Here is a 25990-nt window from a genome sequence, read left to right as displayed (position 1 = left end):
AAGATAATGATCAAAAATCATTGATCATTATACTTTGTTTTGAGTATGTAAAATTATATATACTAATATATATAATTAGTATATATATATTACTAATATATATATAGTATATATATTAGTAATATATATATATAGTATATGTATATTAGTAATATATATATACAGTATATATATATTAGTAATATATATAGTATATGTATATTACTAATATATATATAGTATATATATATTAGTAATATATATTAGTATATACTTAGTTTTGAGTATATGAAATTAATAATTGTCTACTTTCTAATGAATGTGAATAAACAACATTTATTGTACATCTGTGTGTAGAACTGCTTTTAAATATTCAAAGACTTCAGGGTTAGTGTGAATACATTTTCAAGTTTATTTTCAATTGAATTTAGGTAATAACCTAACTCAGACAATCTAATTTAAAATAATTGGGTATATTAAAATAATAATCTACTCAATTCATTTAAAAATATTTGCCTCATAAATGAAAATCTAACTGATAATATGATAAAAATTAACCCATATTTCCCAATAAGGACCTCTCAGATAAATTGAATCCATTTTTTTTCTCTTCAGATGGTAAAACATGTCACTAATCACAGAATTAATGGCAAGCAATGACATGGTTATCAGTTTCTTGAAATACTGTTATTTTTTAGAGTATGATTTCATCTTAAAATGTTTTAACTAAGGTTTTAAAGTACTATAATTTAAAAAATTGATGGAGTTAATGTCCTTTCTGTATTTTATGTGTAACCATTATAGAGAGGTGATCAGGGTGTCTTTTTTTCTTGTTGTTGGCTAATGATTTATGTTCATTCCTAAAATCAGAAGATCCTAAAAAGTGAATAAAAGCCACGTATGTGTAATATACTTTTTTAACCAAGAATATTTTCTCTGTGTGTTTATTTACTTTCTTATCTACATCTATAACTACATCTCAATGATGTATAATAATGTAAGACCTAGATAAAGCCTTCAGATTTCCTACTTGTCTTTTTATACTTAAGTGACTTTCAGATCTTTGATCTGTTAAAAAAGAAGAGAAAAGAAAAGAAAAGAAAAGAAAAGAAAAGAAAAGAAAAGAAGTCTTGTATGATGAGATACGCAAGAAGACTATATCTCTTTCCATCAGAGGAAGAGGTCCATGGATTTTCTGGTAATCCAAGTGTTTAACGTACAAGAGGAAATGGATACAAATGGTAGTAGTGTGTGTGTGTGTGTGTGTGTGTGTGTGTGTGTGTGTGTGTGTTGTATACTTTGTGCAGGGTGGATATGTATAGTCCTAAACTGAGCTTTTTAAATTGAATTTATCTTAATAGTCTCTTTGCAATACTCAGTTTCTCTAGTCTTCCTGTCTGCTTTCTGGAGACTATGCTCTGTATATCACCACCACTGAGATTTAATTCTAATCTAATAACCAAATTACAGTTGTGCACTAGTCCAGATGACCTTTTTCCTTCATCACTTTTTCTTTATTTGACAAATGAACATGAACTAGGTGGCTGTTTTGGACCTTCACAATATATTAAATCTTCCTGAACATTTTTCTCAAAACAAAGGTCACCTGCTTGGTGCCATAAATAGATGAATGTTCTTCTGATACTCCTCCCTTGAAGCATTTTAACAATTAGCTGATTTAGAAATCAGGAGTATTTCCAGTCTATCATTTTCTGCAGGATTTGTTCCTAAATTGGAAAAGTAGGTATTTTTCTGGTTAGCTCAAGCATAAAACAAAGGAAAACTTTTCAAAAACTTGTGTTGTTTTTTTTTTTTTTTGGTTAAAGTTTTACAAGAAACAATGTTTTATCTTCCAACAAAATTAAGTTTACCTACTTTTTTCAAATGACTGAAAACTTTCACACTTGCAGAGGAAAATAACATTTTTTCTCACATTTTCCTAATTATAAGGTGATGAAACTTAATACTGTATAATTATGTAAAAGTGCTTGACTGTCTCGTGTTTGGGTATGTTCATTGTTCCAGACGGTATTGTAGTCAAGTTTGCAGGTACTTCTGGCAATCTAGGGTAGTTGATACTCAGAAAAAGACTTTTTATTCATTTATTTTTATATTAAAATATTTTTAATGTTTATTTATTTTTGAGAGAGAGAGACAGCGCAAGTCGGGGAGGGACAGAGAGAGTCTGAGATACAGAATCCAAAGCAGGCTTCAGGCTCTGAGCTGTCAGTAGAGAGCCTGAAGCAGGGCTGGAACTCAAACTGTGAGATGATGACCTGAGCCAAAACTGGACACTTAACTGACTGAGCCACCCACGCACCCCAGAAAAAGACTTTTTATTTATTTTTTTAAAAAATTTTTAGATGTTTTTATTTATTTTTGAGACAGAGAGAGACAGAGCATGAGCAAGGGAGGGGCAGAGAGAGGGGGAGACACAGAATCTGAAGCAGGCTCCAGGCTCTGAGCTGTCAGCACAGAACCCCACGCGGGGCTCGAACTCATGGACTGTGAGATCATGACCTGAGCGGAAGTCGGATGCTTAACCGACTGAGCCACCCAGGCACCCCAAGAAAGAGACTTTTTAGAATATAACTTCCAATTTTTTCAAATGTAGCTATTTCCTGGGGTATACCATCAATAAATGTTATTAATAATTGTCTTTCCTCCAAGTTTTATTTTTATTATTTATTTATTTTTAAAAAATTTATATATTTGAGAGTGAGTACATGTGCAATCAGGGCAGGGACAGACAGAGAGGAAGACAGAGAGACTCCCAAGCAGGCTCCATACTGTCACTGGGGAGCCTGTCACAGGGCTCAGACTCAGGAACCTTGAAATAATGACCTGAGCCAAAATCGAGTCTGACGCTTAACCGACTAAGCCACCTAGGCACTCCTTTCTTCAACATTTTAATCCTTTCTGATCTGCATAGAATTATATGTGAATATACATTTTCCAAAGAATTAGAAATTTCTTATTTAGTAGTATAAGGCATTAGCTGAGACAAATTAGGTTTCGAGTCAAAAAGATTAATCACTTAGTTGATAGCTAATATATTCCAGCCTCTGGGAAAGAACTAATATATTTCCATGAGCTAAACCAGTCATAATGTATCTGTGATTTCTTATTATTGCCAGTTTTCACTTTTCATAGTAGAATGAATTAAAAAAAACCAAGAACATTGCTTAAAAGTTTTATGCTTCTGATTTTAAAAGTAAGACATAGTCATTGCAAGAAATTAGGAAAACCCAGAAATGCGTAATAAAAAAAAACAATTGGATGATAATTTCTACATTCTTGTATACCTTCCTCTATTTTTATCTCTATCAACATAAACATATATTTATAAAAAAATTTTTGCTGTTTATTTTTGAGAGAGACAGAGACAGAATGCGAGTGGGTTGGGGCAGAGAGAGAGGGAGGCACAGAATCTGAAGCAGGCTGCAGGCTCCAAGCTGTCAGCACAGAGCCTGACGTGGGGCTTGAACTCATGAGCTGTGAGATCATGACCTGAATGGAAGACGGACACTCAACCGACTGAGCCACCCAGGTGCCCCAACATAAACATATTTTAATCAAAATTGGTATTATACTGTAAGTTATCCTTGATTCTTCTTTCTTTGAATAATATATTATAAATCTCCTTTAGTTAATCATTTGTTCAATTTTGTATAGGTGTAAGTAAAACAGGTATGCATGTCTTGTGCCTTCATGAAGCATACTGTCTAGTGAGGGGACTCTAAAACAAAAGTATAATTACAAAATACAAGTTTTATGGAAGAATAAACACGTGCTATGAAGGAGAATAATTTTAGTGGTAAGGGACCAACATTACTGTATTTAGAGCCAGAATGCTGACATTTAAATAGAGGCTTAAGGGATGAAAAAAGTCAACCATGCGAGAGTGGGGTTAAGAGCATGCCAGGAAGAAGAAATAACAGGTGCAAAGGCTATAGGAGAGAAAGGATTTGGTGAGTAGAGGGATCTAAAAGGCCAACAGGCTTGGATAAAGAGGAAGGGGAGATACTGGCCCATGATGAAGTTCATGAGGTAGACAAGGGTCAGTCCTACAGACAAAAGAGAAGAGGTTTAATTAGAAGTATTATGGGAAGCCATTAAAGACTTTTTGGGTGGTGAAATTGCATACCTGTGTTTACATGTTTTTAAAAGATTATTTTGGATGTGATATGGGGGAAGAATTGGAGGGAGAGCAAGAGTTCACAAAGATGTGAGTTAGGAGGCCCTTGAGGTGGTCCATGAGAAAGATGAAAAGTTGGAATTAAGCTGTTGACAGGAGATATGGAGAGAGGTAGACAGCTGTGAGGTGTGTTTTGGGGTTGGAATTGACAGCTTATGAGGTGGTGATGAGTAGGAGTCAGTGGGTTAAAGACAAGGAGTTAAGAAGGATGACTCTCATTTATGTCCTGAGTAACTGAGTGGATGATGATATCATTTACTGACAAGGGGTAGACTTGGTAAGGACCAAGATTGGGTATGGTTGTGATATAAAAAAAGTCTTTAAAGTCAGGTGATAATTCTGAGGGACACGTTAGACAACCACATGTATAAGCCAAGAAGGCAGTTGTGTGCATGAGTATACTCAGAGGTGAGTCTGGGCTGATGCTTGCATTTGGAAGTTATCATCATGTAGATGGGATTTAAAACCAAAGGAGCAGATAAAATCATCTAACAGAAGAGTGAATATAGACAAATAAAGAGGCCTAGAAGTGTGCTCTGACAACTAGAGATTGCATGGCTGAGAATCTAGGAAGGAAGAGAAATGGGAGTGTGGTGTAAAAAGCTAGAAAAGACTGCTTCAGAAAGGAAAGTGTGGACAGCAGTGTCCCATGGTGCTAGCAATCTAGTGTGAGAAGGGTCAGAGTGACCACTAGATTTCAGTGTGAAGGTTACCGGTGAGGTCATCAGAAGCAATTTCAGGGCTTTGTGTTGACTAGCTAAAAATTTAATGGCTACGTTATTAATCTTCACTTGAGATAGCAGAGTATATGCAGTTACCTGTAATGCTGACAAGCCAGTGGTCCCTAGGAAACAAGCTTATGGGATGGCTCAGGCCCTGGGAAATTGTTGGCTTTAACTCCGGGGGCTCGCACTTGGAAATTTCACTCTCTTTTCTTCCCTCTGAGTGTGAGTTTGGGTTAAAATCCACTAGAGGGTTTTGGGTGCTAAGGAGTATGGATACTGGCTGGGTTTCTATCTGAGAGTGTTGGACGTTTGTTTGGTGCTCTCTTCTTTGGTCTGGGGAGCTTCCAGGCAACAGAAAGGCTGGGAGGGCCCAGCCTGTGTCTGCTTCAGAATTAAACTTCTTGACTTCTGTACTTCTCTTATGGGGTGAGTGGGCACTGCCAGCACATGGTTACTTGGTACATGTTCTTATTCCCACTTTTTAAAAATTAGAAAACCCTGGATAGGCTCATTGTTGGATCTTCTCAGGGCATCACATGTTTTATTCTGAAATAGAAGAGGGTCTTAGAAAGAATGTAGATATTGTGGCCAAAGTGAATGTAGATTTTGTAGCCCAAAGTTGGGACCCTTTGCCTCAATGTTCTCATCTTTAAAATGGGCTAATAATACCTACCTTTCATGGTTAAAGTAATGTGTAAAAAGTACTTGGAACAAAGTAAATACTCAATAAATGGTGACTGTTATTATTATTATTATTGTTCAAAGTAAATGTTCAATATTTTGGACATACTGAATTAGTTACTTGGGTTGTGGTTTACCTGTATGATATTGGTCCATGATTTAAAAAAATTGTCAGATACATAAAACTAGTTCTTTTTGGGGTAATTAGTTAGCAATAGCCATAGTAAATCCTTTGTCGTCAATATTTTGTACCATAGTTTTATCATCAAAATTTATGTAAACATGACCTTCACTTTTTACTGGATTATCACAGTTCTCTTATTCCTATTAAAAAATCGTATTTCCATGAACTTTAATAAAAACTGGTTCTCTGATAAAATGACATGCATAATGCTGTTCACAAAGGTTTAAATTCCCTTATTAGAATTCCATGGGAGTGAGAGGGGAAGAATGTAAGCCAAATACAAAAAGATGTAAAATTTGAATATCGCTCTGTCTTTGGAAGCAGAGCCTGGTGGCCTTCCTTCACAGTTAGAGGAGGGACTAGAAAGTGTCTTTTCTTGTTTTCCACTTCCGCTAAGATGGAGAGACTTATGTTTTTAAGCAAAAGTGCAATTCACTAGCTTAAAACATGTAAGTGTCATAGGTCCTCATCTGGCTGTCTAGATGCCATAAGAATTAAAGCAAAGCCAAACAAAACTCAAATGATTAAAGTGTATATTAGATTATAAGAAAGTTCTCCCCAGAACATGGCTGATGAACTCTTGTGTGTGGAGAACTTCTGGAGTATGAATACTTGGACCCCTCCAGTTGTAAAAATATATGTTGCTTGGCCTAGTTTTACACTAGGTTAGGAAAAATATCTGTGATACATTAAAATTTAAGGGAGAAATAACTTCTTTTGACTAGAATGAGATTTGGTTTTCAAGAGGGGAGGATGAGGAGGGAAGAAGGTGTTACAGCTTGTTATATGAATTTTCAGAAGCTGCTTTTCTAATAATGTGAATGAACTCAGTGCTCATTTTTTCTGATTTCCCTGAGTGAATAAGAGGGAATGATTTTGTCTCCAAAGACTTTTTGGTGGTACTTTATTTTATCAAGCCATTGGGATATTTTTTGCTTCTGTTTTCAAGGAACTGTATTACTACAAAGTAGTATACTGTAATAATCATGCAAGACTTGATTTTAACCTCTCTCTTTCTCTTTTTCTCTATAGTTTGGAAGGACTGAAGTAATTGATAATACTTTAAATCCTGATTTTGTAAGAAAATTTATCCTGGACTACTTTTTTGAGGAAAGGGAGAACCTTCGCTTTGACTTGTAAGTTCTGATATAACTTGCATTAAAAAAAAAAAATGATTGTTAAAGGCAAATTGTGTAACATAAGGCTGGGTCTGGTTGCACTGAATACTAGATTACACTGGCAGGAAACCAGATTAATTCTATTTAGAATGTGTCCTGAGCACTGTCTCTAGCATTGCTTTACATTTTATAGGTTTTTGGCTATATATTTATTGAAAAATTAGTGAGCAATTTAACCATGTAGAAATGCTGCATGGTATATATGGACATTCTTTCAAACCATGTTAAGCCTCAGTGATTTCTTTTCAACCTCTGCATATATTCCAAGGTGATCTCATGTACTCCCATGTCCCCCAGATCTTTGTTTCTCTCAGCCATTTCTTCGTATAGTATATGGATATCTGCCTTCCTTTTATCCCTTTGTGGCCTCATATTGCCAAGGCATAGGATTCTAGAGCCAGACTGCTTGATATTTTTAATATTCTTGTTATTTTGACACTAAATTAAGCAGATCAAAATATTATCGTCAAATTCAACTTCTTGTCCGCAGGGAATCTAGTGTCAGTCTGTAAGATGTTATTTGTTATTGAGTTTTTGTTTCACAGAGGTAAATTGTGGTCATTGTTGAAACATCTGGATATTGTTAAAAGAAAACCTATTGAGAGGGAAAAGTATAACATATGTTATAGCATGTATTTAATAAATTTAAATGATTAAAGAGAGTTTATGAGCATTGCAAGTATTTAAAAATATAAATGTCTTACTTTAAATAGCTGGAAACAATAAAATGTACCAGGCTGTCACAATGTATAGACTTTTTTTGATGAAAGCTATCATCTCTTATTTGAAAAAGTCATCATTTTCTTCTTAATGTAGAAAGTTGTTTACTGTTAACAGTCTTTCTTGTTGTCCCCTAAAATGTGTGCAGTAAAATAACCCACCATGCTTCTGTTTAAAAAAGGAGGATTTTATGCCAGGCCTTTTCCTTCAAGAGTTATAAGAGTTTTCACTATTCATTATATTTATCAAACAAAATTTATTATGGCCTGTTTGGTTTTTATTTTATTGAAACCCCTTCTGAAATAATAAAAATCATACTTAAGAGAAAAAGTAGAATGTAATGGTTTCCTGACCATGTTTATCGTGGAGATTACTCACAGTGATATTATTTAAAAATGACATATAAATCATGTGAATGTGGTTTCATTTTCTCATTGTTCACGGCCTTCATAGCCATTGTTTTTAAGAATTCTCTTTCATATACCAGTGTGGTACTCCCTTAATTTTTTGCCCCTGGTTTTAGACTTAACTTTATCCTAAACCAGCCATTATTGCATGATTCTTGTTCTCTTTATTTCCCTTTCCCTCTCTCTCTTTCTTATTCATTTATATTGTTTTCTCTCATTTAAAAATAGTAAATATTGATTATAAATTTTAAATAATGTAGGCATTTAAAAGTGAAAGTTTTGGCGCTTGGGTGGCTCAGTCAGTTAAGCCTCCGACTTCGGCTCAGGTCATGATCTCATGGCTCCTGAGTTCAAATGCCCTGTCGGGCTCTGTGCTGACAACTCAGAGCCTGGAGCCTGCTTCACATTCTGTGTCTCCCTCTCTCTCTGCCCTCCCCCACACGCACTCTGTCTCCTTCTCTCTCTCTCCCTCTCTCTCTCTCTCTCAAAAATAAACATGAAAAAAATTTTTTTAACATCAGAGTTTCTTGTTCTTCCAATACCAAAAAAAAAAAAAAGGCCCAAAAAACAAAAAATTCACAAATAACCAAAAATGTACATGACTCAATGTATATACTTGCATATGGGAATCTCAGTATTTTGAAAATCACAAATATTTTCCTATTACTTGCATTTTTCAGATACCTTTTTATGCCATTATGTGTGTGTGTGTGTGTGTGTGTGTGTGTGTGTGTTTCATTCATTTTATGCTGCATAATTTTCATTGTTTGAAAAAACACTATTTATTTAGCCAAACATTTACTGATGGATCCTTTGGCTGGTTCTATTTTTACTATTACATATAATCTTGCAGTGAGTATCCTATTGGGTAAATTTCTTATATATTTTTTTCATTTTCAGAATGTAAATTATTCAGAGTCAGATTTTAGGATGAAAAGATGTATGTGGTTTATATACACAATGGAGTACTACGTGGCAATGAGAAAGAATGAAATATGGCCCTTTGTAGCAACGTGGATGGAACTGGAGAGTGTGATGCTAAGTGAAATAAGCCATACAGAGAAAGACAGATGCCATATTTTTTCACTCTTATGTGGATCCTGAGAAACTTAACAGAAACCCATGGGGGAAAGGAAATGGGAAGGAAAAAAAAAAAAAAGGAGGTTAGAGTGGGAGAGAGCCAAAGCATAAGAGACTCTTAAAAACTGAGAACTGAGGGTTGATGGGGGGTGGGAGGGAGGGGAGGGTGGGTGATGGGTATTGAGGAGGGCATCTTTTGGGATGAGCACTGGGTGTTGTATGGAAACCAATTTGACAATAAATTTCATATATTGAAAAAAAAAAGATGTAGATAAGAGTACTCTTCATGCTAATCTTTGAGACCAACTTAGAAATCTTTTTTATGTTAATTTTTAAAACTTTTAAAAATTTAATAAAATTTAATTTATATTAATTTAATTTTTTATATTTTTATATGAATTTAAATTCATTTTAATTTCATTAAATTAAATTTCATTTTCATATTTTTCATTAAATTAATTTCATTTTCATATTTTATTTTAATTTAAATTCATATAAAAATAAATTTAATTTCTGTCTGTCTCATTGTTTCCCCTTTGTTTTATTTCTTAAAATTTACATATAAGTGAAATCACATGGTATTTGTCTTTCTCTGGTTATTTTGCTTAGCATTATACTCTCTAGCTCCATTGATGTCATTGCAAATGCCAAGGTTTCATTCTTTTTGATGGCTGAGTAATATTCCATTGCATATATACACCACATCTTCTTTAACCATTCATCAATTGATGGACACTAGGGCTCTTGTGTCCATCAATTAGCCAAATAGACATTTTGGCTATTGTAAATAATACTGCTATAAACGTAGGGGTGCATGTGTCCCTTTGAATTAGTATTCTTGTATTCTTTGGGTAAATACCCAGTAGTGCAATTGCTGGATCATGAGGTAGTTCTATTTTTAGCTTTTCTATACTGTTTACCATAGTGGCTGCACCAGTTTGCATTCCCACCATCAGTGCAAGAGGGTTCCTTATTCTCCATATCCTAACCAACCCCTGTTGTTTCTTGTATTGTTGATTTTAGCCATTCTGAGAGGTGTGAGGTGATAACTCATTGTAGTTTTGATTTGCATTTCCCTGATGGTGATGATGAACATCTTTTCATGTGTCTATTGGCCATCTGTATGTCATCTTTGGAGAAATAACTGTTCATGTCTTCTCCCCATTTTTAAATTGAATTATTTGTTTTTTGGGTGTTGAGTATGATAGGTTCTTCATAGGTTTTGAATACTATCCTTTTATAAGGTATGTCATTTGCAATATCAGGTATGTCATTTCTCTCATTCCATAGGTTGCCTTTTAGTTTTGTTGATTATTTTCTTTGCTGTGCAGAAGCTTTTTTATTTTGATGTAGTTCCCATGGTTTATTTTTGCCTTGATCCTTGCCTTAGGAGACATACCTAGAAAGAAGTTGCTACGGCTGATGTCAAAGAAGTTACTGCCTGTGTTTTCTTCTAGGATTTTTATGGTTTCAGATTTCACATTTGGTCTTTCATCCATTTTGCATTTATTTTTGTGTGTGGTGTAAGACAGTGGTCCAATTTCATAGTTTTGCCTGTTGCTGTCCAGTTTTCCCAGCACCGTTTGTTGAGGAGACTTTTTCCCATTGCGTATTCTTGCATGAGTTGTTGAAGATTAATTGACCATATAATTGTGGGTTTATTTCTGGGTTTTCTATTCTGTTCTATTGATCTGTGTGTCTGTTTTTGTGCCAATAATAAACTGTTTTGATTACTACTGCTTTGTAATATAACTTGAAGTCCAGAACTGTGATGTGTCCAGCTTTCCTTTTCCTTTTCAGGATTGCTTTGGCTATTCAGGGTCTTTTCTGGTTCCATACAAATTTTAGGATTCTTTGTTCTAGTTCCGTGAAAAATGCTGTTTGTATTTTGATGTGGATTGCATTAAATCTGTAGATTGCTTTGGGTAGTATGGGCATTTTAGCAATATTTGTTCTTCTAATCCATGAGCATGGCATATATTTCCATTTCTTTGTTTTGTCTTCTTTCATCAGTGTTTTATAGCTTACAGAGTACAGGTCTTTCACCTGTTTTGTTAGGTTTATTCCTAGGTATCTTATTATTTTTGGTGCAATTGTAAATGGGAATATTTCCTTAATTTCTTTTTTGGTTGCCTCACTGTTGGCCTATAGAAATGCAACAGATTTCTGTACATTGATTTTGTGTCCTGAGACTTTACTGAATTCGTTTATCAGTTCTAGCAGTTTTTGGTGAAGTCTTTCAGGTTTTCTGTATATAGTATCATTACATCTGCAAATAATGAAAGTTTCACTTCTTCCTTACCAATTGGGGTGCCTTTTATTTCTTTCTGTTCTCTGTTGTTGTGGCTAGGACTTCCAGTATTATATTGAATAATAATGGTGAGAGTGGGCATCCCTGTCTTGTTCCTGACCTTAGAGGGAAAACTGAGAGATTTTCCCCATTAAGGATGGTGTTAACTGTGGGTTTTTCATATATGGCCTTTATTATGTTGAGGTATGTTCCCTCTAAGCTTACTTTGTTGAGGGTTTTTTTTTATCAATAGTTTTTTATCAATACTTTTTTTATCAATACTTTTTTATCAGTACTTTGTCAAATACTTTTTCTGTGTCTATTGAAATGATCATATGGTCTTACCCTTTCTTTTATTGATGCAATTTATCAAATTGATCAATTTATGAATATTGAGCCACCCTTGCAACCCAGGCAAAAATCCCACTTGATCATGGTGGTTGATTTTTTTAATGTGTGGTTGGATTCAGTTTGCTAGTATTTTGTTGAGAATTTTTGCATCTGTGTTAATCAGGGATTTTGGCCTGTAGTTCTCTTTGTTGATGGTGTGATTATCTGGTTTTGATATCAGGATAATACTTGCCTCATAGAACAAATTTGGAATTTTACTGTTTTTTGGAATAGTTTAAGAAGAGTAGGTATTAATTCTTCTTTAAAGTTTGGTGGAATTTGCCTTTGAAGCCAAGATCCTATATACTTTGTTCTCTGAGCGCCTTGCCTATGTTTTAGCTCCAATTTTCAGAACCCATTTCTGTTTCATTTTGGTTGCTGTCTGCCAACAGGCTCCTGTCACCATCACAAGCAGCTGCTGCCAGGTGACTGTTTCACCACTGTACCCACTTGGCCCTGGCTTCTTAAGCCCGTGTCCTACTCAGCCTTTATCACTTATATCATAACTGTGGCTATTATAGAATGTCACAAGGGAATGAAAAGAAAGGAAATAGTGCTTTCAAAAGGATGATAGCAATCAAATGTTTGTTAGAAGACGAATGAGCAAAAATTGAGAGCTGGGCTAGTCATTCTGGAGAGGAAACGAAGGTAAAGAATGATTTGCCTGTATGGAGGCTAACGATTGCATTCTCATCTCTACTGAAGATGAGGCTGTGGAAGCCAATGGGTTTTAAAACGTGTTGAGTGCAAGAAATGTAATTCCACTGAACTCAGTGCTGGTTAGTCTTCAAATATTATGCCTCTTTTAACAGTTAGCATTTCAAAAACCACTCTGACAAACTAGTGAGTCCAAATGAGAATGTATTGTGGTAGGGAGGCACCTGATACTTATTTCATGTTTCTAAGCTTTCTTGGTATGCTTAGCATGGACAAGGAAAGGCTTAAAGGTAGGAAGAAGTTAGGGCATTGCTAGAACTTAACACACCTCTCTAGTATTTCATGATAAATGAATGACATTGTTCAACTTCACTGTATGTATTTCAGAGACTTCATAAAAGAAAGCAGGGCTCAATCTCATGACCTTGAGATCATGACCTGAACCAAAATCAAGAGTTGGACACTTAACTGAGTCACCCAGGTGCCCCTAGAACCATCTTATTTTGTTCATCATTATACTCTTCACTTTAAAGCTTTAATCTCAAACTTCATAACTCTTCACTTCCTCTCCCATCAGTTGGAGCTATTTTCAGCTACTTGGGGGAGAGCAGAGGGTGGAAAAAGGAAAGGGTAGGTGAGCTGGGAGGCAGAGGTGTGGGTCTCTTATCTTCTGAAGAATCTAGACCTTAAAGGGGACAGATGTCACACATTCTACTTGTTCCTCAGCCCTCAGAAGGCACTTCTAGGACTGTCAGCTGACATAGTTTTTAATGGCAGCCACAGGCTGGACTTGTAGGCAGTTTCTGTAGCTCAGCAGCGTCTGATTGGGGACTCAGATGCTATCTTTTTCTTCAGGCACCTCAGATTTAGGAGATCCCCTTCACTTGACTTTGGGGAATGGGACGAACCTCCCCTTGCCCCCACAAGGGGTAGGAAATAGCCTGTCACTTTATGAGTAAGTTGTGAAGAAAGGTCTGACTGGCACCTCTGAGCTAAGCATATTAGCATCTTTTGTTTTTAGCTTTGGACCTTAGCTGGAATTCCAGAAGTACAGGAAAAACTCTAGTCAACATCTGTTACCTCTAATTGAAAGGTAATCTTTAGGATCAACCCAAATCGATTACTGCCAATTCAGTAGCAGCTTCAAGTTTGCAAAATTAACATTAGTAAATTTAGGCAGTGGGATGTACCCTTGTAGGTGTAAACTACTTAACTTCCTGCTTGCCAATATGATCTTTCTTAATAAGAGTATGGCATTCAAACATGTAAACGCGCGCGCGCACACACACACACACACACACACACACACACACACACACACTTTAACTATTTAGGATGTGGGGTTTATGTCTGAGGGTAAGGACCAGAGTAGTCTTGATACTTTTAGAAAAGTTAGAAGGAAAAGTCCATTAAAGGAAAACTCACGATAATTTCAAATGCATTATAATCCAACATATTATCTAAAGCCATCAGAACTATGCTGCAAATTACATATTTTCAAGAGAGTAGCATTCAAAAAGCTTTGTTAAAGGCAATGAAAGAAGATTATATTTGAAGATACTTAAACTTTGTGATGAAAACAAACTCCTTTTCTTTTTGCTTCTTTTAGCACAACTGAACATACCATGTTATTTCTCCCCCGTCCACAGTATACCCTTTATAGAAAATAGTTTCCATGACTGATTCTTGGGAAGGAACCAGCATAGTTATTTTTCACCTTTGATACTGCTGTAGTTGCTAATTTCAATTTTCTCTTAAAAAGTTGTCTTGAATAAGAAAAATTTCTTGAATAAGAATTTTTTTTTTTGGTGCTAACATCTGTAGGTTTTCAGTAGATGTTGGCAGTTTGCTGATTTAAAATTGTAGGTTACAGCTGTTCAGAGTTGATCGGAATGCCCTAATGTGAAGAAGAGTAATTTGTAATTCCTCCAAGGCAGGTATTTGCCTCATACAATTCGAAAGCCAATCTGTGGTAAACATTCTTAGCTGGGGAGTACGTGAACCTCTGCCCAGCATTGGTACACTCAGTGAACTCTGTTTCTTTGCCTTTTATTGATGGAGATGCTTTGTTTCTTTGTAAAAACATTCTTGTTTAGTGAGAGTGAAGGCTTTAATTAATCTTTAAAAAGGCAGTTAATTTTTGGTAGGAAGCTATGGACAAGGAATGTGAAAGGAGTATAATTTGGGAGAAACACTGGAGCCAGTGTTGAATAAGAAAAAAATATTTTCCTATTCAAGACTTCATTTATTTGAGGTTGTTTTGACTGGTAGCAACCTTTCCATTTCTAGAATTTCTTTAAAATGAGAGGTTAAGGTAATAGTGAGTGATGTTTTCCCAGAATCTTTCTAAGAAATCATTTATTTCCAGTACCAACTGGTCAAAATCAGGACCTAACGTAGTACTATATGAATGTATTTATCTTTCGTAAAATATTCGGTTTCCCTAAGTCCAGTGATTGGGGAAAAGTAACGTCTCCTTACTTTAGCCAAATTTCAAAGTCAACAGTAGCATTTAAAATATTAAATAGAAGTTAAAAGGTACACAAACGACAGCCTGTTCCCAGCACCTGCTTGCTTATTGATTGATTGATTGATTGATTGATTTTAAAAGATTTTATATTTTTAAGTAATCTCTACACCCAACATGGGTCTTGAACTCACAGCCCTGAGATTAAGAGTCACACATCTCACTGAGCCAGCCACGTGCCCTGAACCTGCTTATTTTTAAATGGTATCCAGAGGAGAGGAATTGCAGTTGTTAGGGAGTTTTAAACAGTTAGGATACTACTGATTCACACAAAAGAGAATGGTTTTTGTGTTTTGTTTTACTTTTCAAACTTTTTTTTTTAATGATAGTACGAAAGAGAAGTTTATAACTTTCTTATCAAGCAGCAGAATTAATGACTGAAAATATCAGGACTTCTACTTAGGTTGTGGAAATAAAAGGACTCAGAGATTGTGAATGCTACTATTGGCATATAGACTAAAGATTATAAGAAACTTCTTAATTTGCTAATTTTTCCCTACTGGTATATTTTTGGTTCATTATAATGTTACTTATTTTTTGGGAAAATACTGATATTTTTTCTGTAGCTCTCTATTTTGTGGAAATAATCTGAGTTTCATATTTTAATCTTTTAGGTATGATGTTGACTCAAAGAGCCCCAACCTGTCCAAACATGTAAGTTCACACTTTATGTTTTTAGGATGATTACGTAATATAGACCACAAAATCATAACATATGATTGGTATTTATGTTGATGCATTAATATTAAAGGTATATTCCCATAAGTTTTCATGTAATAATTGTCATAGAAAATCAATAACATTTTTAAAGGATCCTAGAATAGCATGTGAAGGAAATTCTTAAAGCAAAGGTACCTTTAGTGTGTGAAATGGATTAACCTTATTTATTTATATATTTTTAAAAGAAATTCTTTCAGTTCCCTGCAATGTTTGAAATTAATTCAGGTTGAGCAAGATGAAGCCCGTGTCATTTGGAGAGGCTTCGCTTGTGCGAGAATGAGAAGTACTTGGGTGTAGGACAGAGTGATTTGCCATTCTTCAGTCCTTGTGGCTCATTTGTTCAACCATATTTTCTAAGTGCCTCCTCATGCTGGCACCATGTCTGCTTCAGAGGGTACAGTATGAGCAAGATGGACATACAGAGTCTGTCCTCAAGTTCACTTACAGTCTCTTTTTTTCTTTTTGGGTCCTGATCTTCCCTCCTTCTACCTATTCCTCTTTTCTCAAGAGCTCTACTCCCCAGGCCATAACTATTCCCTGGGGATGTTTTTAGGTTCAGGGGCAGCAAAGGCCTCAGAGCTAGGCAGATGCAGAGGTTGAGGTCTGGAGGGAGAGTTAGGTCAAACTAGCAGGAAGAGCTGAATGGGGGTGGAGGGGGTGCTGTTTGAGAACAGCATTCTGAAAGTTTAACCAGGTACCAAGTGGAATCTGAATACATGGATGTAGAATTGGCAGCCGTGTCAGAGTTGAGAGGTGGGAGGCTGGCTGGAGTCATGGTCATGCCCAGAGGGTCAGGCGGGTGAGATTTTTTTCACTTCTCCATTGTTGTAGCCTACTGACTAGAACAGATGGATATGATTTCCAATGTAGTTTGGAGAGGAGGGATGTCTTAATTCAGAGAAGAGAAGACACATGAGAGGTAATCCCAAGCTAAGAGGTTGAGAGGCTGATTTGGGGAAACTAGGAAGCTGGGTATGGTGGTAAAAATCACAATTTACTGTTCCTTTCCTTCATTGTAAAGAAGCTATGATATTTATTTTTGTCATGAAGCAAAGAGCAGAATCATTTGATGAAGGATTCAAAGAATAGTATTTCTGATTGACTTTTCTACAAATTGAAAGCAAATACTGTAATAAGCTCATTCCTCCCCATAAGTAATGCTCATTACCATTGCCATGCTGTCTTCCTGCTCCTCATAAGACTCGGAGCATTGTGGCTGGATATTTAAATTTTATTTGCAAAGCTTTGTGTTGGAAGTTTTCCAAATTCCACTGGAAGAACCAGAAAAAGAATTCCATTTTCTAGTAAAAAATTTAGTTGCAAGGAAAGAAAATGCATTATATTTATTTCACATGTAGGTGGTTAATATTAAAGAGATTTAGAAGCATCTCATAAATGTGATGTGTAGCTTGTCCTTGTAGGAGCTACAGCCAAAAACAGGCCTGGAGGGTTGGGATTGAGACAGCAATTTTCTCTATTTCTTTTTCTCTGAGGCTACATATTCTTTGCATTATGACTCTTCTCTGAGCTTCTGTTTCTCTCTGAAAACCAAGTTTCTCTGTTTATTCATCTTTGTGCATGTAGGAAAAATGAACTCCCTAAACTCTTGAGTGGACATAGGCTTTCAAGTGCCCATTCTCCCTGAATATAATTTCTATGTTTCTCAGTTCAAACTACTTTTTAGAGGGCATGATAACTTGGCAGTTAAGGACTTTCCATAGGGTTGGATATTTTGAGGGTTAGTGTGAAGGTGGTAACATGTGGTCCTTGCCCAAGTGGTGGCCTTGAATTCAGGGAGAGACTAGTATATGGAATAAGAAGGTACCTCAAACATGATATAACTATATTTTCATTAAATAATCCATACTGAGGTATGTACCATAGAAGGCATGAATGTACATATCTTTTAAAATATTTTTTTTTGCAGAATAGCTTTTTATATGTTCCGTAAGAAAGATTTCATGTCTTCCTTTTGACATCTTGACTCTGCTTCACTCTCGTGCTATCTCCTTTACCACCTTCTTACTGCTGCAGTTCTTTTCAGAGCAGCCTGGGTTTCTCCCATCTTACTCTACTGTGTTCTGGTTTTCATTTCTGCTTGAACTATTCTGACAAGGGTTAGAGAAAAATATCTTGGCCTCTCTTCACTTTCTGCTTTACCTGACCTTCCCATTATTTTGGATACAATTGACTGTTCTTAACAAACTCATCTCCTCTTAATTCCACAGAAATGTCTCCCTCACTTCTTTTCTTACTTCTTTGTTTACTCATTATCTATCCTTTTTCAGTTTCTCTTCCTCCTCCTCTCCCTTATTATTGGTTTTTCCTGGTTTTGTTTTCCATTGTCATCTCATCTCAATAAGCTCTCCTTGGGAAATCTCAGCCATTTCCATGCTTTACCCTGATGACTCCCAAGTGTCTATCTCTCTTTGTACCTTAGCAAAAACAAGTTTCCAACTGCTTGTTAGCTAGTCTGCAGAAGCCTAAAACTCAAATTATCAAAAATGTATGACCTCTTCCATTCTGTTGTTGGTCCTCTGCTTGTATTTTCTATCTTGAGAATTATCATCATCACGGTATACTAAGTTAGAAAACGTGGATGTATCGTTAACCTCTTTCTGTCTCACATACCACATCTTGTGAGCTATAAATCCTGTTCATTATAATGAAGTATTATTTCTCTTCTGTCTTCTTTCCTTTCTTACTGTTACTTAATTCAGATTCTCATCACCCTTCTCCCAAAGTATTGCATAGCTTCCTATAGTTCCTGTGGTTCATATTACCTCACATTTTAATGTATTTGTTTACAGTGGTCTCTGTATTATATTTCTTAATATTAAGCAGTCAGTACAAATTAGTTAATAAGTGCCTGAGCTTACAAATGGATGAAGCATGTCAGATGAGGAAGGAAATGTGTTTTGGAATTGTGATATGAATTGTTAGAAATTAGTGTCCCGAATTTCTGTTAGAAATTAACAACAAAAGCCCTTGCTATTTGAAAGCATCCAAGTACAGATTTTATAACTCATTCAACCCAAAATGAGTTCAGGAGCGATTTAGATTAGAGAAGCCAATAAACAAACTAGGTCTACTCCCTGAGGATATAGTTGTTTAAAAGTGTGATTGTCGACCTGCCAACTTTGCAAAGTGAAATGAAAACTGGAACCTTTTAGGAAAGACTGCTAAGTGCGTGGGTTTGCATGTGGAGTGCAGACACTTACCTTTTACAAAGGGGATTTGGTAGCAAGAGAGACTCCTTGAGTTAACAATAATAAAATCTTTTTTTTTTCCTATTCTCATTTCTGATAATTTTGACAGAAACCCATTTCGGGATGACTTTATTTGATTTCCAATATTCAGGGATCTTGGGTCAAATTCTTAAATTTTTGGTACTAGTAGGGAAAATAGAGATATAATATAACATTGTACCTTAGATTCCTAATACTGCAAATGAATACAGGGTGAGTGGATACAGGATTGGTATACTTTTAACTGATTTTATTTATTTATTTATTTATATTTTTTATTAAAAAATTTTTTTACACATTTATTTTTGAGAGACAGAGCACAAGTGGGGGAGGGGCAGAGAGAGAGGGAGACACAGAATCCGAAGCAGGCTCCAGGCTCCGAGCTGTCAGCACAGAGCCCGACGCAGGGCTCGAACTCACTGACTGCGAGATCATGACCTGAGCCGAAGTCAGATGCTCAAATGACTGAGCCACCCATGAGCCCTTATTTTTTTTTTTTATTTAATGTTTATTTATTTTTGAGAGAGACAGAGACAGAGTGTGAGCAGGGTAGGGGCAGAGAGAGAGGGAGACACAGAATCCAGAGCTGTCAGCACAAAGCCCGACGTGGGGCTTGGACCCTCCAGCCCACGAACCGTGAGATCATGACCTGAGCTGGAGTCAGACGCTCAACCGACTGAGCCACCTGGTCGCCCCTTAACTGATTTTATTCATGGTAGGAAAGTTTGTAGTGGAGAAACATGCACCAGAAACATTACATGATGCAGGCACTGGAATCCAGGGACATTTTCCTTAAGAGGTTTTATCCATTTTATGATTTTCTAGGGAAATTAGTAAAATATTAGCCCCCCCAAAGTGTTAGATCCTGTGAACAAAATCTGACATTTTGAATTCCAGTTTTGTTCTCTAAGTTGCTGTCGAGCCCACTCATCTTAATGCCATTAGCAGAACTGCATAGCATACTTTCATTTGAATAATTTAATTTCACCAGCCAAATCATTAATGAAAAGATTAATAACAGGCCCATAATTGGTGTATCTAGGATTCTGCTTGGCGCTCTAGACCAGATGACATCAAAACTGTACTTTGTGTACTAAATTTCCATACACACCAGGCAATCCAAAACGCATTTTTCCATTTGGATGATCTTGGAAGGTACCTGCTAAAATTTTTGTTTAGACATGTTAATAGCTCATTGGATTATTTGGGCCATGAAATACCAGCCTTCAGTGAGGGTGTGTATGTTCTTTAGTATATTTTCTAAATATCATATATGTATAAACTTCCACATGTAGATCAGTTGTTTTGAAAATTTCATTTGAAAGATAATTGTTTGGACCATGAAGTGCATTTTCTCATAGAAAGTGGGGTAATATTTTTCTCATCAGAAGAAAAACCAATTTAACCCATATATAACTGAACCAAATTCTAATGTATTTTCTTAAAATCAGGCAAACAATAAATATATTTAAGTGCTGTTCAAGTGCTCAGTAATGTAGCAGTGTAGAAGACAAACAAGGACCCCCTGTCCTAAAACAGCTTACATTTTGGAGTTGGGGAAGTGGAAGGGGCAAGATTTATTTAATAGAAACAAATGCAAAATGATTAAGATAACTTACTTCTTTATACACTTAAAAGAAATTGATAGTGAGAAACAGTGACTGATGAAGAATGCCAGCTAGAAGCTTAGGTTCCTCTCAACCAGGTGGAGTGATTCTGCACAAGTTCTCATCCTGGGTATACTTATGCAAAGAGAAGAAGGGAACTACTGATAATCTAGAGAAAGAGCATTCCAGGTAAAAGCAACAGCAATGCAAGGACCTTGAGTCAGGAAAATATTTGGAATGTTGATGTGACTGAAGATAGCTACCATATATGGGATTTTGTGAATGATAAGGGAGAGCAGAATGAAATAGATTGAAAAGGTACACAGAATTCAGATGATGCAGAGATTTGTAGGCCATGGCTTCAAAAAAAGTTTAATGAATTTCACCGGAAGATGATTTATACATTTAAATAACAACTGACAGCTGAAGTGGAGAATGGGGCTGGGAAGCAAGACTGAAATTAAGGAAACTGTTGGAGGAGAACATGACTGGTTTACCTGTGAACTGGATCTGGTCACTCCCTTCCCTGTCCTTGAAAAGTATGTTCTGCCCACTGGCCTGTTTCATAGACATAGTCTGAGAGAGTAATGGATGTTGAGACCATCTGGACTGAATGTATGACTGAACCCCATTAAGGCCTCTGTAAAAAAGTTGTGATTCTGGCAGGCAAGTGTGGAGATCTACTCATCTTGCAGCCATCCAAGACAGCCTCATAATGTAAGTTCCCTTGCTTATTAAACCTGCCACCTACCAATCTGGAGGGACCTGCCTTTTTTCTTCAGTCTTTCCTTGCCCTCTAGGTATGGGTGCCAGTTTCAGATTTTACCCGGGGAACTCCCCTGGTGGTGACCCAAAAGAGACCAACTGTAAGGCTATTGTGATTTGGCTAAATGAATAGTATTTGGTGGGTATAGCCCTTGAAGGGCTAAGAAGTGGTCAGTTTTGGAATATGTTTTGGTGATATTATTGCTGATGAATTGGATTTCAGGTGAGAACATAAGAAAATAATTTAGAATGACTCTTACGTTACTGGCGAAGAGCCACTGAATAAATGGTGTTTAGTTTATTGCGAGGGGTACATCATGGAGGAAGAGATTGAGGTGGTGGGGTGAGATTGGAGAACTCAGTGTTCAGAATGGGTTTATGTTGTTTGAGACCCCAATAAGCATCCAACTGGAGATATTGACTAGGCCATATCTGGAGAATAGAAAGATGGTTTTGCAAATCATCAGCCTATAGAGTTGGAACTCATTAAAGTTACCTTAAAAAAAAAAAAAAATAATATATATATATATATATATATATATATATATATATATATATATATATATGCCTGAAAAAAATATAAATGGAGAAGAAAATAGAATTTAAATTAGAAATTTTGGTGAACTGAAGCATTTAGAAATTTGAGGGAAGAATATTAGCCAGAATTCGCATTTTTAGAAGCTGGTCAGAACATGTTACTTTTCAATTCAAACCCTTCAGTGGCCTCCCTCTACACTCAGGATAGAATTCACGGTCCTTCGGGTGAAGAACCAGACTCCTGGTTCTCTCTTTAATTCTTTTCCTTGCTCATTCTGTTCCAGGTCCACTGGCCATCTTGCTTTTCCTTGAATGCCCAAGTATATTCTTGTTTCAGAAACTGTTTTTGCTTTTCCTCCAGCCTGGAATGTTTTTATGCCAAATATTCACATGGTTCTTTTTCTTACATTATTTAAATCTCTACTAAATTGTCGCTTCCTGAGAGGCCTTTGCAGTAATAACTTTCTTTTTCTATAAACATGCTTTCAGGCCCTTACTAGATGATGAGAGCTAGCTTTTTAAGCATATTCAAGCTAAAGTATTAATGACTGATGTTTTATAAATGAATTATGTTTCCATTTGCATTTCCAGTAAGGGCTTGTAGAATCTTAGACTTTAAGAGACAATGCCTGAATTAGGTCTGATGACAGTATCTTCAGCACTCATTAAGTTATATTAGGTGTGATTGTTTGCATGCAAAGCTGGCCCTTATTTCGAATTCAATATTTAATAATGATTTTGAATGATAGTATTACATTATATTTAATACTATTATCTAGTATCGGATAATGCTATATTTCATATTATTTAATAATAAGTAGTAGTAAGTTTTCTAGTTATTTGGCCTGTCAACTGTCTTACCATGACTACCAGCAGAGAGAATATTTAACTTACTTTCTGTAAGCATATTACACTTCTCGCTTCTTTGCTAATGAGAACAAACATAAAGTGATATGCCCCCAAAAGGTAAATATTTTCCATAGGTTTATCTCTGAATAGTATAGCTTTATTTTGTAGTCTCTATATAGCATGGTTTTCAATTAGTTAAATATATATGTTGCGAATAATTTTAAAAATTTGTTAATTTAGCTCAATGGCCATCCCTCATTGTTGAAAGCTTAATTTTCATTCAGTGGCTTACTGCTTTCATTTGGAGTCTTAACAAACAAAAACTATTTTTAAAATCAACATTTGTGCTGAGATAAAAGAAATACATTCAACTTTAGAGTATAATTTTGAAACTGTATTTGTAATTTAACCATTGATGTCTAAGTTTAGAAATTTTATTAATCTCTTGGAGGTAGAATAGCATTTTTGAATTATAGATGGATCTATCCATTAAATAGACAAATCCCTGCCTTAAAAAAGTTGTATTATTATGTTAAAACGTGACAAATTGTTTCTTCCAAAATATTGAATCCAATTGTTTCATGTTGAGTTTGCCTTATTTTCAAAATAGCATATAGATGTGCTAACAACCTTAAAGAAAGTAGAAGTCATTATTGGGGAATGGAAGCACCTATATTTGATTATTATAAATGATTGCCATATTAGCATAATATAACTAAGTCACACCTCAGTCTTTATAGTTGATGTGATTAGGATGAATTAAATAGAGAGGTAGTCAGCAATATTAGCAGGGAATACCAGCAATAAAATAGATAATGCCAACAATAAAATTTCACAGGTAATATAAGCTTTCCTCATTAATTTTTTCTGCAATGGTTAAAATATTGTAAAAGCAAAATATTTTGTATTACTTTATCTTGCTCTTAGTGGCTTAGCATGAATATGCTTAATATGAGTTAAATGATCACAAAATGGGTATGAGCAATAAATGGAGGCAAATAGTCTATCTTATCAACAAATAGAATGATTAACTACTGAACAGTTGACTGCACCCAATTACTGTGCTGTGTTAAAACTTAGCTATCATAAATCAGTTTAATGTCTTTTCATCTAAATTATCTATTAATTAGAGATATTATATTTTCAGATGTTCCTTGATCACATCATAAAATAGGAAAGCCATTTACAGACTATCTTTATAAACTTTTAGGAGAAAGATGCCACGCTTTTGAGTGCTTATGAAATTGTTTATGATGATGCTGATGATCAACTACAGTTGACTGGTTTTGTGATAGTGTAGAAATCAGAAATTTCACTTACCATGAAGGCCTCCTGGTTCACTATACCATTGTTTTAAAAATGTCATTCTTTTACATATGTATGTTTATATGTATACTACTTACCATGTAAGATAAGTTAGTGTATAAGGCACTTTAGGATTTTATAATGACACTTAATATGGGTATTTGAATTGGCTATGAGTGTAAAGGGGATATAAAAATACTTTATCCAGGTAATTATAGTATCTGCAGTACTGGAATCTAGTAGTCAGGGATAAGTTTTAAGTACATAGTAATATCCTTTTAACCCCAGGGAGGTAGGGAGGAGAAGAAAAGCATATATTTATTAGATGCTTACCATGTTCAAGTATCTGTTCTAAGGGCTTTGCATATATTATCTGCATATATAATCTTATTAAGTACCTTGCATATGATATCTTATTTAATCCTCCCAATAATTTATATATAGGCATTATTCATTATCTCTATTCTATAGGTCAGGATATCGAGACATAGAGTCATTAGTAAATGATTCAGCCAGAATATAAACACAAACAGTATAGACATTCATAATTCTCACTCTTAAGGAATATGTTATACTGTTTTGCTAAATAAATAAATAAATAAATAAATAAATAAATAAATAAATAAAAAAGATCTTTTATAAAGGATGTATCAGAATTTATACTGGTACCTAGCAAGCAAGCAAATAAACCAACAAAACAAGTTCATTTATTGCAAAGTAAGTTACCTTATTAATATGTGTGGAATTATTAAAGTACATAGCATTAATGTAATTTTTATGAATATAGATAAGTAGCTAGCTACAGTATAATATGAAATGTAGTGGAGGAATTGATCAGTAAAAATTGGTATGAAAAAATAATGAAGTAATAAGTTTGAAGGAATTAGAATATTTTGCTCATGCATGCAATTAAAGGAGACGCTCTTCTGAATGTTAAAAAGAAAAAGAAGAGAAATACAGTTGACCCTTGAACAATATGGGGTTTAAGGGTCCCAACCTCCACAATAGTCAAAAATCTGTGTATAATTTTTGACCCCCCCAAAACTTAACTGCTAATAGCCTACTGTTGACCAGAAGCCTTACTGATAACATAATCAATTAATACCTATTTTGTGTGTTATATGTATTATATACCCTAATCTTACAATCAAGGAAGCTATAGAAATAAGAAAATCATAAGGAAGAGAAAATGAATTATAGTACTATACTGTATACACTGAAAAAAAAAATCCACATATAAGTGCAACCGCACAGTTTAAACTATCATGTTGTTCAAGAGTCAACTGTGTATTTGTATAATAATCAGCTAGACTCTGATAGTATAGCAGTGTTTCCTTGGATTTTTGTCTGCATTGTATTAGTAATAAAACTAGATTTAAGTAGTTATAGGAGTAATCCAAAGACTCCTTCTGATGTGCTGATAACTTTTTAACTACCTATGTAACACAAAACTCATTGTTATATTGCTTTGTGTGCTATGCTTTCTGCTTTTTTCTTGTTTACTTTACTTTGCACTGCTAGATATTTCAGATTTAATACCAGCATATTGTATTCAGGGCGATATTGGGATATATTCAGGGTAATATTGGTAGAATGCATCCTATATACTAACAACATGTATTTATGTATGTTTAAATAGATTTCAAAACTAAGTTCTATCTGTGTATTATTTAGATTATAAAATAATAATTAAATTTGGCAAATATTTATTGATCTCTTGGCCATTTGAGGGAAAGCACAATAGTTAATATGGCTGAATAAATGGAAGCATTTCTCAATTGCCAGACACCGTGAACTAGATTTGGTCTATGTGTGTGTTAAAGCTGTGGAAACATGCCTGGATTTATTACTGGAAGTTCTATTTTAATGTAATTCTAATGACTCATCAACTGGAACACAACACCATAGTGAGAAACAGTAAAGCAGTTTGTGTTAAAGGTAAT

At 35.1% G+C, this 25990-nt stretch overlaps 1 protein-coding gene across 1 annotated transcript in view; it reads left to right on the top strand.

Annotated features, from left to right (window-relative positions):
* The window catches only part of CPNE8 (copine 8), a 231751-nt gene that overhangs the window by 49032 nt on the left and 156729 nt on the right, over window positions 1-25990 (top strand). Inside the window, exons 4-5 of the mRNA XM_042946250.1 lie at window positions 6800-6903; window positions 15631-15670. Of these exons, the coding sequence (XP_042802184.1) occupies window positions 6800-6903; window positions 15631-15670 (144 nt within the window). The remainder of the gene's footprint in view (window positions 1-6799; window positions 6904-15630; window positions 15671-25990) is intronic.

The sequence above is a fragment of the Panthera leo genome, chromosome B4 (assembly GCF_018350215.1).
Source record: "Panthera leo isolate Ple1 chromosome B4, P.leo_Ple1_pat1.1, whole genome shotgun sequence".
Taxonomy (NCBI): Eukaryota; Metazoa; Chordata; class Mammalia; order Carnivora; family Felidae; genus Panthera; species Panthera leo.
Note: the sequence above shows the minus strand (reverse complement) of the source record. Positions and strands in the feature narration are given on the sequence as shown.